This window comes from Podarcis gaigeae (assembly GCF_964106915.1).
Source record: "Podarcis gaigeae genome assembly, chromosome: 10".
NCBI lineage: Eukaryota > Metazoa > Chordata > Lepidosauria > Squamata > Lacertidae > Podarcis > Podarcis gaigeae.
In genome coordinates this window covers 66392192-66405989 of record NC_139686.1, presented here as the reverse complement: position 1 = coordinate 66405989, position 13798 = coordinate 66392192, and the positions used below count along the sequence as shown (strand labels likewise).

The window sequence follows — 13798 nt, the reverse complement described above, 5'->3', positions numbered from 1 at the left end:
GACGCAGGTGGCGCTGTGGGTTAAAGCCTCAGCCTCAGCGCCTAGGACTTGCCAATCGAAAGGTTGGCGGTTCGAATCCCTGCGGCGGGGTGCGCTCCCGCTGCTCGGTCCCAGCACCTGCCAACCTAGCAGTTCGAAAGCACCTCCGGGTGCAAGTAGATAAATAGGGACCACTTACCAGCGGGAAGGTAAACGGCGTTTCCGTGTGCGGCTCTGGCTCGCCAGAGCAGCGATGTCACGCTGGCCACGTGACCCGGAAGTGTCTCCGGACAGCGCTGGCCCCTGGCCTCTTGAGTGAGATGGGCACACAACCCCAGAGTCTGGCAAGACTGGCCCGTACGGGCAGGGGTACCTTTACCTTTTATACCTTCCCTTGATCCGGACACTATACTCCTGTTGATGCAGCCTAGAATAGCATTAGCTTTTTTTGCCGCTGCATCACTGTTGACTCGCATTAAGCTTGTGGTCCACCAAGACCCCGAGATCCTTTTCACAAGAACTGATAGTAAGCCAGGTGTCCCACATCTTAACCTTTGTGCAGCTGGTTCTTCCTGCCTAAGTGCGGAATCTTAACATTTGTCCCTATTGAAAATCATTTTGTTAGCTTCAGCCCTGTTCTCCAATATGTTAAGGTCATTTTGAATCTCGATTCTGTCTTCCACAGCATTGGCTACCCCTCCCAGTTTAGTGCCACCTGCAAATTTGATGAGCCATCCCCTCAATTCCTTCATCCAAGTCATTTATAAAGACATTAAACAACAATGGGCCCAGGACAGAACCCTGTGACACCTCACTTGTCACTTTTCCCCCACGATGATGAGGAACCATACTCTTTGGGTTCAGTCAGTCAACCACCTACAAATCCACCTAACAGAGAGAGAGAGAGCGAAAGCTTTAAACTACTGAATATGAATTAAAAACTCTTCATGCAACCAAATATTCAAAGAGTATATATAACTGGTTGTATGGTTGCACCGCAGGGACGTGGGTGGCACTGTGGGTTAAACCACAGAGCTTAGGACTTGCTGATCAGAAGATCAGCGGTTCGAATCCCCACAACGGGGTGAGCTCCTGTGGCTTGGTCCCTGCTCCTGCCAACCTAGCAGTTTGAAAGCACCTCAAAAGTGCAAGTAGATAAATAGGTACCGCTCCGGCGGGAAGGTAAACAGCGTTTCCGTGTGCTGCTCTGGTTCGCCAGAAGCGGCTTAGTCATGCTGGCCACATGACCCGGAAGCTGTATGCCGGCTCCCTCGGCCAATAAAGCGAGATGAGCGCTGCAACCCCAGAGTCGGCCACAACTGGACCTAATGGTCAGGGGTCCCTTTACCCTTTACCTTTACTATGGTTGCACCGTTAAATGGCGATTGTTCTGTCTTACAGCAATATCAATTTTTTTCTAGCGACATTCATTTTAAAGGGAGCAGAAAAGGTTAACCTTGGTTTTGTTTTTAAAAGGCTTGTGAATTAACAAAAATGGAATGTTTATTGCATTAAGTAAAACGGCAGGTGTCAAAACCACCCTCGTGTTGGTCATGCAAGATATTTCACTTTCTCTGTAATCCCCATATGGAGTGCAACAGTGTCCTTTGCCGCTTCCCTTCTGAAGATGGTGTTTTTCTTCTGAATGGAGCAGCTGTAACACCAGCAATGGTTTAATGATTTTTGGTTTCTCATTGAGCACAGGACTTCTATGAAGCTCATTATCTGCCATGCGGGCCTCTTGGATCCACTTGAGTTGCCAACTGTTTTCATAGCCTTCTTTTATTTCCTGCTAAGCCTTTATGTGACTCTGGCTGAGAGTAAGTGAGGCTCTTGGCTGCTTCAGTTTTGCTCAGAAATGACCTGCTTGGACTACTTTCAATATACCCAAGTCCAAGCTGCTCTTTCTGAAATAGTCACATTTCCCCTGTCATGTGTTTACTAAACAAAGAAAAATGTTTTGTTTTATGTTCAATAGGGCTAGTTGAACGTTGCCAAAATCCTGAGAGCTGGTTGGATTCTTACACTTGATTTTGTATTTTTGTTGAAATTTGTCCTCTAGATTATATATTCTCAAAGCAGTAGGCACATTTTATCAGGGGAAAAAAGTTTTTAATATATTTAGACTACTTGTGCCTCAGGTTCATATAAATGCAGTTCAGAATCTTCTCTTACTACTTAATTAGATTTCAGTGATTTTAGTGGGTCTTTTGTTGTTGGCATCGTTCCCTGTTGTGTCTTCTGGACTGATCTGTAGCCAAAATTGATCTCAAATCTTTTACTCCAAGCAACATTTTGGAGGGAAGGGTGGTGATTATAAACATTGATTCTGAAAACCTGTGTCCCTGAAAAGATAAGAAAAATGCATGGGCGTGATTTGGCCAAGACCACTTGGTGAGTCCATGATCGTAATGGCTTCAAAGCTATGTAGTTCTTGAGACTTTTGAGAATACAGAAATTTGCTTGAGTGCTTTGAAAACAACTATATTTCCTGCCCGGGATGGCTTCCTGTTTGGTTCTACTGCTTAAACACCTCTAACATACCTGGATACAGATCTTTTCTTCTGGGGATACTCTAGGGTACACTGTACCGACACCTAGAAGAAAAGTACTGTCTGCAAAAATGGACACAGGGTTTGTTGTGCAAATCCCATCATGCAGCTTCAATATTAAAATAGGGTGTGTGTGTTTACTTGTGCCAGGTTTGAGTACTATGCCACGATATTGGCATATCTTGATTTTGAAAAATGTGTGCAAGAAGATGCGTCATTTCTGATTCATCGTAGGGATGGAAACTTTCAGCCAGGCAAATTACAAACAAGCCAGCTGTGGACCCCTGGATATATTCTCCCTATATATACATATATATAGTAACAGTTGTTAAATGTAGAGTTGATAAGCAAGTCTCTAATAGAAAATGGTCATTATTAGGACTGGGTGATATATCGTTCTATCATCCAAAACTGGTTTGAAGTCTATATCATGATATCGGTTTCATAATTTTTGACCTCAAAATCTATTGCAAATCACGACGTGTGTGTGCTATGCAAAAATCACAGTGTGGGGAAAACCTTGAAGTCAGCCATTGCTTCTACATAGCTCTATCCTTATTTCAGACATCGTGATATATTGGTATATTGTGATGTTTAGCTGGAGATATATTCCGATGTTGAAAACCAGATCTCGCCCAACCCTATTATATCCCCTTATTATCCTGTTCAGCAGATTCGATTTCAGAGTAATGACAAACAAAACACTATGTTCTATAAAACATACCCTTAGGGGGTGTTTTAAGAGCGTAATTCTTGTGGCTTATTGTATCTTCCAAAAGCTCATTTTTCCACAATCATGTATATGAAATTTAAGTCAGCACTGATAGAAATTGTTGTGGACACTCTTCACCTTAACAGAAGAAATGAATAGATTTTATCCATTGGGGGAAAACCCCTTAAAATTGGCCATACTCCCAAAATAGGAGGAAGCCTTTAAACAATTATGGATTGGTTTAGTCTTGATTTAGAGATGTGGTCTGTTATTGTTAGGTGTTATTTTTTTTGTAATGGAAAATGACTACTGTACTTGCTCAGTTAAGTTGGGTGGTAAATATTCTTTTCACTTCAAGGGATTAGGATTGTTCCTGGAGTAATTCACAAGGGCCATTAAGAGTAATTGCTTTTGCCAATTCTTTGCTTAGCGTTTCAGCTGATTCCTTAATTAATCAATTAAAACAAAAGTTATTCTGGCACGTTAATGCACATGTCAGTTTGAGAATAATTTAGTTAGTGGATGTGTATCCGTTCCCTCTACTGGACATCAGGGCTGGAAAAAACCAAAGAGGTCAAGGAATTTGAAATACTTTCCCATGCTGTTTTCTGCCATTGATAGGCTAGGGGCTGGATATAACACTAACCAAATACAAATTTTACGTGGTGCTTGGTGAGAAGCTGTAACCTGTCAGTCCCAGTTTGTGCTAGAATAGTTATTTAAACCCAGACTCCTAAGCATGAGGGGGGGGGGGGAGGGTTTAGCATACCTTGGTGTAAATAGAGTTTGCATTGAGTTCTAAAATGTTCTGTGAAAAGACAGTGACATATTTATTGGTATACGTACTTGATTATAAGCAGTAGCACATGCCTCTATCCGCAGGTGTCCTGCACCTTCACCATTTTCACTGCCTTTCAGAACTCCGGTGTGACATCACCTTCCTGAGTTCCTTCAGATCCTCCTTAAGACCTACCTGTTCCTTGACACCTTTAGTACAACCACGTAATTCGCTAATCTAAGATAAGGCAGGTGTGACCAGAAAAAAACACAAGCTTTTCCCTTTTCTCTCTGACCCCATTTCCCTCCCCATTATCTCCTTTGTTGAATTTTAGACAGTAAGCTTCATTGGGCCGAATTCTGTCCTCTTGTACTTTGCATAGGTAGCAGCATTGATGCAGTCCTTTGAAAAATAATAGCGCCGCTTGTTCCTTACCCTTGTAATTTGACTTTCATGAAGTGCTACATGCCATGATTTGCAGGTGAATTGGCTCATACCCTATGATTCCTGATTTATTTTCATACCTTTGGACTGTGTTGCTACTATGAGTCACCTATATATCGACTCTTAAGAGTGGCATTCTTAATTTCTGTAGTAAATGCAACTAACTGAAGGTTTGTGTATAGGCCAAATGGGCGACATAAATACTTCCACCAACAGTATATTCGTCCAACGAGCAGGTGTGTTTAATGTCAGATCACAGCCTTAGCTCTTATTTTTAAACCACGGCTGATAAAAGGGTTGATATCAACACTTTGTATTTATCCACCACGTCTTAAGTGTCAAAGGAAATTCTTCTCCTGGACCATTGAAATTTATATTCACACTCTTGAGTATAAGGTCTGCCTAATTCAAAGTTTTTAAAATAGGCTATTTGTGCAGGAATTGTATCTTACTAGGGCTGATGCCAATACTTAGGTAGATGTCTCGATTTTGCTTAGAGCTTCTCTGCTTCCCCTTCCCTGGAAGCATGAGAGGGTGTCTGTAAACACTTTACAAATACAAGGTAGGGGCTTGCTCTTAATACTGAACACTCAGGAAACTGAAAAGCTGGCAGGGGAGGAACTTTCTACTGCATATCTTGTTGAGCTAGAAATACAATCTGCAATCTTTTTGGCTCTCTTACTTCACTGAGTGGGGTAGAGAGATTAGAACAGAACGATTGGAAAAGCTCCATTTCACTTGAACAGATGGATTCTGAACGTCTCAGATGTGCTTACAATCGGAGAGCTTTCACCAGAGGAGGAGGGCGGCGAGAGCCAAGTCCCTGGCTGCTTAGCAACTCTTCATTGGTTATTCAGAGAAGCTGAAAGCTACTCTCCGCAGGAAGGTTTGAGCTGTGTGCATGTAATTGAAATATGCATTGATAAGTCAGTGGCTGTGTTTTAGTTCGTGGGGCGTCGCATCCAATGGAATTGGTGTTCACCCTGTCACAAGACACTAGACAGGAGCAAAGACTTGTGGGAAGTAGGCGGCACTCCCTCGGTTAAATCTTTCATCTCGTCATCTGGTCCCCCCAGGAGGGAGATGCCCAACTCCGGAACGTGACATGACAGGAGGCTGGAGTTTACTCCATGTAAAATTCATGAAGCAGCTGCCCTTAAGAGCTGCCTGTGTTGCTTCATCATGTGCCCAAGCATGCATTGTGTGGCTTGAGGGCTTATTGCAATCTCCTCTCCAAGATGTGGCCCGTCAACACCAAATTCTGACTAAGCTAAAGGCTTGGGCTTTCATGATGCCTCTGGATTCTGTTCAGTTTTCAGCTAGAGCAATGGCATCCCAGATAACGGCTAGACGCACCTTGTGGCTAAAGAGCCAAAATGCAGATGCAGCGTCTTAAGGTGAACTTTTCTACCGTTCCCTTTTCTGGCGGTCACCTTTTTGGAGAAGGGGCATTGAAAGATGTCCTTATTGAATCAAAGGGTAAAAGGAAAATTCTGCTAACCCAGAGAGATGACAAGCGACCAGCCAGTCGTTTCTCACCAAACGCTTCTCAGTCTCAATCCTTTTGCCCCTTTTGAACCCCAAATAGACAAAGGGGCTTTATATTCCAATCCCAGCCCTTTTGTCAGTGTTTTCAAGGGAAGCAAGGGTTCCAGTGGTTCCAGGCTTCCTCAAATGCAAAGACAACCAAACAGACTAGTCTGTGTCCCTTGTGGGGAGATCGTCTTTCCAGCTTGCTTCCTGTCTGGGAAAGGTCTGAGGTATGTTCCATTCCAATGGATACAACGCCCCACAAACTAAAAAGAACAATTGGTCTTACCCATGGGTAGGCAAACTAAGACCCGGGGGCCGGATCCGGCCCAATCACCTAAATCCGGCCCGCGGACAGTCCAGTAATCAGTGTTTTTTTACATGAGTAGAATGTGTCCTTTTATTTAAAATGCATCTCTGGGTTATTTGTGGGGCATAGGAATTCGTTCATTTTCCCCCTTCAAAATATAGTCCGCCCCCCAAGGGCTGAGGGACAGTGGACCGACCCCCTGCTGAAAAAGTTTGCTGACCCCTGGTCTTACCTGAAATTTTGGGAGTGTATTTACTGTATAGCTCTACTATACACTGTTTGGGGGAATATGGCCTCTCTTGAGTGCTAGTTTGTCACGTTCCTTGTGTTGCGTTTCCTTGCCTTTCAGATATTTAGCAATTTGGAGATTACAGAAATTTCCAGAGCCGGGGAAGGGGGAAGTCGGCAGGTATTTTTTCTCTCTTTAGGTACTTTCTGCTTGGCGAATCCGGAAAACTGAGGGAGTGCTGCCCATAAGTCTTTGCTCCTGTCTAGTGTCTCACGACAGGGTGAACACCCACTCCATTGGATACGACGCCCCACTCCCAGAATGACACTTCAGGTAAGACCAGTTGTTCTTTCTGCCTGCACTTTTGGAGACAGTATGCCTGTGAATGCTAATTGCAAGTAAGTGCAGATGAGGAGAGCTGAGGCTCTGCTTCCCATGGTTATCTCCTTGAGATACAGCTTGTGAGAACAGTGTGCTGGACTAGGTGCTTTGCCCAATCCAACAGGGATCTTAAGTCACAGGAGTGGAAGAGGAAAAGAATGCCACCTTCACTGTGGTTGGTTCTGGCTTATCGAACGAAACCCAAACACTGTGGATGTGAGCAACAGAAGGAATACCCCTGGGAGGTGGAGGATCTTGGGAGAGCAGCAGTTACAGGTAAATGAGGTTCTCTGCCTTCTCTTGGCGTGGGTTACCAAGAGGAGACCAATGGATAATAAATGGCTGGAAGCATGAATACAAATCCACAAACTTAATTTATTGTTAGGTTCTCTCATCTGTGCTTCAATTCCAGTGTTCTGCACATTAATAAATATACATTTGTTTAAAAAACCCCTCCAGTGTCTAATCTGCCATAAACTACCAAAAAAAAGACCACCCCAGGATTTCACCCCCCACCCCCAGGGTTAACACAGCTGACACACTTTAACAGTTCTGATAAAAAAATTAACTAACTACATTTCATTGGGACAAAATATACACATAGATGTGAAACAGCTGTAACATCATTTAGCACATCCCCAGGTATGATAGGCAGATATGTTCACATTTAAAACTTTCTTTTTTTTACATCAGATTTTCATACAGCATGAAAGCAATACTTTTTAAAGAGCCATACTCTTTCCCGGTTCTCTGAGCTTGACAATGGAGTTGGTTTAAAAATAAAATAAAATTGAACAAAACAATTTCTGATTTGCTCTTGAAATCCAGTTATCAGGTATCCCTTAAATAAGGTAGTTTTGCAATATCTGAATGCAATCTAAATATTAAAGGGCTGCATTCATAATCTCTTAAAACTGAATCGCTGACCTTATCAAAGTTAAGCACTTATAAGGCGACTTGATTTCAAAGGGAGAAAGAACTTAGCAAATGCTCAAGTCTGTCACTGAAATCTGGGGGGCTTAACTAGGCTGCATCATGCAGACTGACTTAAAAGTTTCCCTTTTTGGGTAAATGAACAAACGAGGGGCAGCTTTGTGCATTCTGAGACCAAGTATCAGAAATACAAGTTACACATTTATTATTTTGATAAATTGTGAATTTGTTGTCAGCTACCCTCCCCAACCCCTGGGAGTCTAAAAGGGATTTCCACATTATGGAGAAATGCTGTCCAGCCCATTAACTAAGGCCTTTACTTCTGGAAAGGCACTTCTGGGCATTCAGGTTATCAATTCTGCTTACAGTCCTTAACTGTGCGACACAAAAATAGTTAATTTCACATTTCCCCCCCTAAGCAAGTATAAATTTTGTAGTGCAGAAAAATAAAGAAAATGTTTACATGTAGATGGAATAGTGGGGGAAAAGGCAGGCTTCCTTAAAAATCACCCATAAATACTTTTGTTGTTACTGAATGATTGGCTGGTGTAGAGGAGTACAAAAATACACACTGAATCCTTTAAAATATTTCAGATTATTCTGACAAATTCTGTTCCTGAATTTAAGTTTCCAGAGATAAGTGGCAGCCTTTTTTAAAAAGACTGTATTACAGTCAGGCGTGATGCAGACGTTAGTTATATTTCCCCACCCTGAAATGCCAAATTCAAGTACACTTGTGCAATTCTTTTTAATATAAAAAATATCAAAGCTCTTTCACAATTACTCTCCTGCTATCAAATTTTTAAGAAAACCGTCATATTACATGAAATGTACAAAAAGAAACTTTTAAAGAATCATCATATAAAATATATAAAAAATATCTACAGCTATATATATATATATATTTATATTTTTATATATTTATATCAAAATGATGGTATTTAAAGACAAAAGTGTCCACCACAAGCTGGCGTGGAAGCTGGCAAAGGAATTGAAAGGGCACTTGGTGTGGTTATGTTTTTCTCCTGAGTTCACAGATCCTATTGGATCCCCAGATCCCCAGCGTAGGCCAAGAGTGAGAGCAGGTAGGGCTTGGTTTAAGCCGGTATGTCTACCGTACTTTGGACCATTTATTCCTCAAGGATATCCTTGCAGCATTGCTATGGCTCTGTCCACTTTCCCAAAAGGCATTGCTCTCCGGTAGCGACTTCCATTCATCAGCCTCCGCTTGTTTTGGCACAACTGATGCAGACAGGCAGACCCTGAAGGTACCATAAGCTGCCTTACTGTGTAGTTTGCGGGAAATGGGGCATGGCCGTGGGGTGCCGCCGTGAGAAACTTCCCCCAGATGCAACATCCCTTGGCGAAGGCAGAATCAAAAGGTCCCTGGGACGTGGCATCACCGGCAGAGTCGTCTCTCGCAAGTTGCAGCAGGTGTCACCATTTCCTGATGATTCAAATTGAAGTTTCATTACTGCCTCTGTTCATGAAGAGAAGCAATCATGCAACTTGGGGTTAAAATAGAGGCAGGCTGACAAATCCTCTCAGTGAAACTGCCAAGCTCATTTTAATATGTTAGCATGGAGAGAGACAGACAGGCGTCAGCAGCTTGACACAGTAGGAAAGTTAAAAAGTGGGTGAAATTAATGACAGGATGTTTTCGGGCAAGGTAATTGGTAAAAAGCAAGTATTCTGTTAACTTGGGTTATGCTGGTAGGGGATATTGTGATTACCGTATTTTTCGCCCTATAGGACGCACCTAGTTTTTTTGGGGGGGGAAATCAAGGGGAAAAAGTCCCCCCCCCCCAGGTTTGGCAGCCATCCCCAAGCTCCGTCTCCCTCTTCTGCCTTCAGGGACAGCTTCTCTAGCCTCCGTGGGGCAGCGGCTTGCCCTGCTATCCCCCAAGCTTGTGGGGATGGTGGGGGGAGAAGCAAGCCCAGCCAGCCTCCAGATCAGGTCGGGGAATAGCGGGGTGGCGGCACTCCGCCTCCCCGCTGTCCCCCGAGCTTGTGGACTGCAGGCTGCTGCCCGCAAGCCTTGTGAGCCCGCAGCACCTCCCTGGCTTACTATCCTGATGAGTCAACTGACGTTAAACCAGAGTTCCCCGTTTCAGAAGCAACAGAGAACTTTGGTTTAAAATAAAGCAGGATTGAAGCACTGAAATTGGTGCACAAGAGAAAGCAGACGAAAAGGAGGAGCAAACAACCCTGACGTTTATAAGAACAAACGTCTGCAGTTTGGGCCATTGAAGTGTTAAAAAGTATGGAGAGGAGCAGGCTTCAGAAACCCGAGTGGGGCAGCAACACCACGCGACAGAGAGGAGCAATTCACAAAGAGTCACACTCACTCAGAATCAGAAGTCTCCGCAGTTACGGTTCCCACATGGACGTTCATGGCCAAACCGTTTATCTGTTCTGGAGGCTGATCTCTTCTGGGGTTTTTTATTGTTACTCCAGAATCTGAAGTGGCGCGGATGCCATTGTTAGTCCCAATGGAAGTCATTCTTGGCGAGATAGTGGTTTGATTATAATCTGACAGTTTTTCCCTTAGTCTGTTCTTCATGTTCTTGTCCACCAGTGGCGGTGGATAGGTGACTTTGTTCTTCAGTATGCCTTCCGTGGAAAGAAACAGGAAGTGATGAGTGGAGGAATTCAGTATAATGAAATGGAGACAAATTCAAAACCTGTATTTAAGGAAGACTCAATGCTCCATGTATTCTTAGATTGGAAATAAGTAAGTCTGGCCTATCATTATTCTCAACCACCAATGCCTACCAAGACTTTGTCCATCTGGAAAAGCAATTTATACGGGAACAATCTTGGTACCCAAGCCTGCCCTTCACCTACCCTTTGGTACAAATCGTCACAGAAGAGAGCTCAGATTGAGACATGAAATGAAAACCCAGCAAGTTCTCCCTGTAGGGATCGATTTCACAAAGTCTTTCAGCAATGCTCTCCGGCGGCCATGACACACAGCAGCCATGTCCGGCAGGTGATTCTACATACTCTCCTGCCTAGGCATCTCACTAAATTTACACTTGACAGTCAGTCATGGCTCCCGTCACTTAGGGTGCATGCATCCTCAAAAGGCATGTCTGCCATTTTCAAACTACATTTTTAGGCTTGCACCAAAGCATCTTAGGTGCACACCTGCAAAATTGTAAGGTGGGTGAAGAACTATTGTGATTCATTATTTTGTATTAAATACATAACAGACCTGTTGGATCAGACCAAAGGCCTATTGAGTCCGGCGTTCTGTTTTCCAAAGTGACCAACCAGCTGCCTAGAAGAAGCCTACAAGTAGGACTGGACGACATAGCCCTTTCCCACTGCCATTTCCTAAGGCTGCCTCTGATCCCACAGGTCTTATTCAGCCCGTATGACTATCAGCAACCAAGCGATTTCTCCTCTCTGTGTTACCCCAATTCCTTTTTAAAGAAGTCTTAAGTGGTGGTCATCACCCACATCTCATGTCACCAAATCCCATTGTTAAACACAATGGCTGTCAATCTTTTTGGGCCAGTGGGTACATTCGGAATTGTGAGATAGTGGCATGGCAAAGAACAAAGAAACTACTCCATCTGAAAGGGTGGGGGGAAAGGCAGGACCACAAAATGGAGCAGGCATCATTTCCCATTGATGGAGGAAATGCACTGCTCTGCTTGCCTGAAGCAAAGCTCTCTGCACCTCTCCTTTGTTCAGAACGGATGGGAGGATGTCCAATCGTGACATCCAGTGAAATGCGGGTATGTTTAAGGTGGTGTGCTCAACGTAGGAGAGGCTGAGACAACGCAAACAGGGAGAGCTAACGGTCTCTCAAGCATTGTGGATTTCTGGGGATATATTTACAGAGACCTTTCTCCATTACCTTTCCTCTGTTCTGGCTGCTGCTGGTGGTTCTGCTGCACAAGTGGCTTGTTCTCCTTCTGCTGCCCTTCGTTCTCTTTATCCTGAGGCGCTTCGCTGCTGTGGTTGGTGTGGTTTTCCCGGTGAAGTTCCACGTTCACCTTGGTTTCCACCTTCAGCTTTTGCTTTGCACTTGGCTCCTCGCCGTCACTTGCCGTTACACCCTCAGAAGGCCAGTAGGGTTTCACGTGATTGGGAACAGAATCCACTGCAGGACACAGGAAAATAAAACCCCAAACCAATTAAAAACAAAAAGCGGCACACAACATTAGAGCTTCTCTCTGCAGATTCCTCTGTTCTTGGAAGCAGCTTTGGCAACTATCTACAACACAGAATACGCCCATTTGCAATGACACATCTTTGGCCAAAGCGAACTAGTTTCAGTCTGTGGTATCTCCTGCCTGAAAACCTGGAGAGTTGCTGTCAATCAGTGTCAACAATGCCGAGCCCAGTGGACCAATGATCTGACTCAGGATGAGGCAGCTTCCTTGGCTCAAATCTGGTTTGCGTATAATTTCAGGTTTAGGTTCATGGTTGCTTCTTTTCTCCTTATTTGCAGCCACCCTGCTGGCAACCTTCGCTCCACAAATGAATTGGAAGCTCAGCAATGTAATCGGGGGTTGGGAAGCATATTTTTCTCACCACTGAGCATTTATTGGACCACCATATACACACACACAATCCAAAATTCATTCTTCTAAAACAGCACTGGAAATGTTCTCACTTAAAAATAAAACCAGGGCAGAAGAAACTTAAGGGGGGGGGGGAATAGGTGATTTCTTGATCACAGCCAGGGACCAAGAAGTACTGTAACTGGATTCTGAGTGATTCCCTTTTACAATAAAGGGTTTGGTGATTACTTGAGTTTCAAGTACAGTGGTAATTTGGGTTAAGTACTTAATTCATTCCGGAGGTCCGTTCTTAACTTGAAACTGTTCTTAACCTGAAGCACCACTTTAGCTAATGGGGCCTCCTGCTGCCACCGCGCCGCCGGAGCATGATTTCTGTTCTCATCCTGAAGCAAAGTTCTTAACCCAAGGTACTATTTCTGTGTTAGCAGAGTCTGTAACCCGAAGCGTCTGTAACCTGAAGCATATGTAACCCGAGGTACCACTGTATGCCACTTTCTAAGCCCCCATTTTCAGCCAAATAAAGTGACTTGTACATTTTGCAAATGATTTTTATAAATGAAATTAAGCCTCACTAGGTGATGTTGAGGGGGGGGTGGGTGGATCTGCTCTGCTCAGTCTGCTTGTCACTGCCTCTCCTGTTATGGAGAGCATTGTTTGCAAACCAGGGCAGTCCTGCTGCATTAGGAAACACTGCACTCTTGCTCTTGCTGAAATGCCACAAGAGAGACAAGGCCGGGAAAACGCTCCACATTCCTGAAGAGAACAAGGAGCTGTTTTCTCTCTTGGTGGCTTCATGTGCAGCCCTGCCCTTTGCTCATCATGGACCTGTTGCCTAGATTGTGTCAGCTGATTGGGGCAGCATTCCTGTAATTGCTAACTGAGAGCTTTCTTCTTTCTCGGCCTTCCACACTGTTCTGGGTAACACCCAAATGTGGCCAGGGGTATTTTTGGCTTTCTCTGAATTGACTGGTGCCGCAGCTTCGCAACCAATGAAGGAAGCCATTGCCCCATTCGCCTAAGGAACTGCGACAGCCGAAGACCTTTTTAGACTAAGAATCCTCTTGCGTAGTAAACGCTCATTTTGACTATGGCTCATCTCTGCTGCCCTTTTAACTTTTAAAATGATGTTTGTCTATCAGGTGGGGAATGTGAAATAACAAGCCAGTTGTTCCAGGGTTGTGGCCTGAGATTCTCCATCTAATTTCATGTGGGTGAACAGAAGGGATGGTGGATGGAAAACAGGATGGAGAAAGTACTGTAGTACTTTTGGCTCCGGTTCTGCTGGCTTCCCCATCCACTGTCAGCAAGAAGGGTCCCCCAGCCCTGTCTTAGGCCAAACCCATCTAGATTTGGGGTGCATCTTGCAAGGACAAGACCCTGCTACTCTCTGAAGCACACCAGCCATTTCAAAG

General features: G+C 44.1%; 2 protein-coding genes across 4 annotated transcripts in view; one reads left to right on the top strand and one right to left on the bottom strand.

The window, feature by feature from the left end:
- GTSE1 (G2 and S-phase expressed 1) overlaps nucleotides 1-13798 on the top strand; it is a 97218-nt gene that overhangs the window by 34910 nt on the left and 48510 nt on the right. The gene's annotated exons all lie outside the window — the stretch shown is intronic.
- The window catches only part of CELSR1 (cadherin EGF LAG seven-pass G-type receptor 1), a 157217-nt gene continuing 150689 nt past the window's right edge, over nucleotides 7271-13798 (bottom strand). For 2 of the 3 annotated variants that reach the window (XM_083701225.1, XM_083701227.1), the window contains exons 33-35: nucleotides 11717-11962; nucleotides 10197-10461; nucleotides 7271-9328 (exon numbers count right to left, since the gene is read on the bottom strand). In XM_083701225.1, the coding sequence (XP_083557351.1) occupies nucleotides 9304-9328; nucleotides 10197-10461; nucleotides 11717-11962 (536 nt within the window). In that variant the 3' untranslated portion in view covers nucleotides 7271-9303. The remainder of the gene's footprint in view (nucleotides 9329-10196; nucleotides 10462-11716; nucleotides 11963-13798) is intronic. The other variant, XM_083701226.1, reaches the window with a different exon arrangement.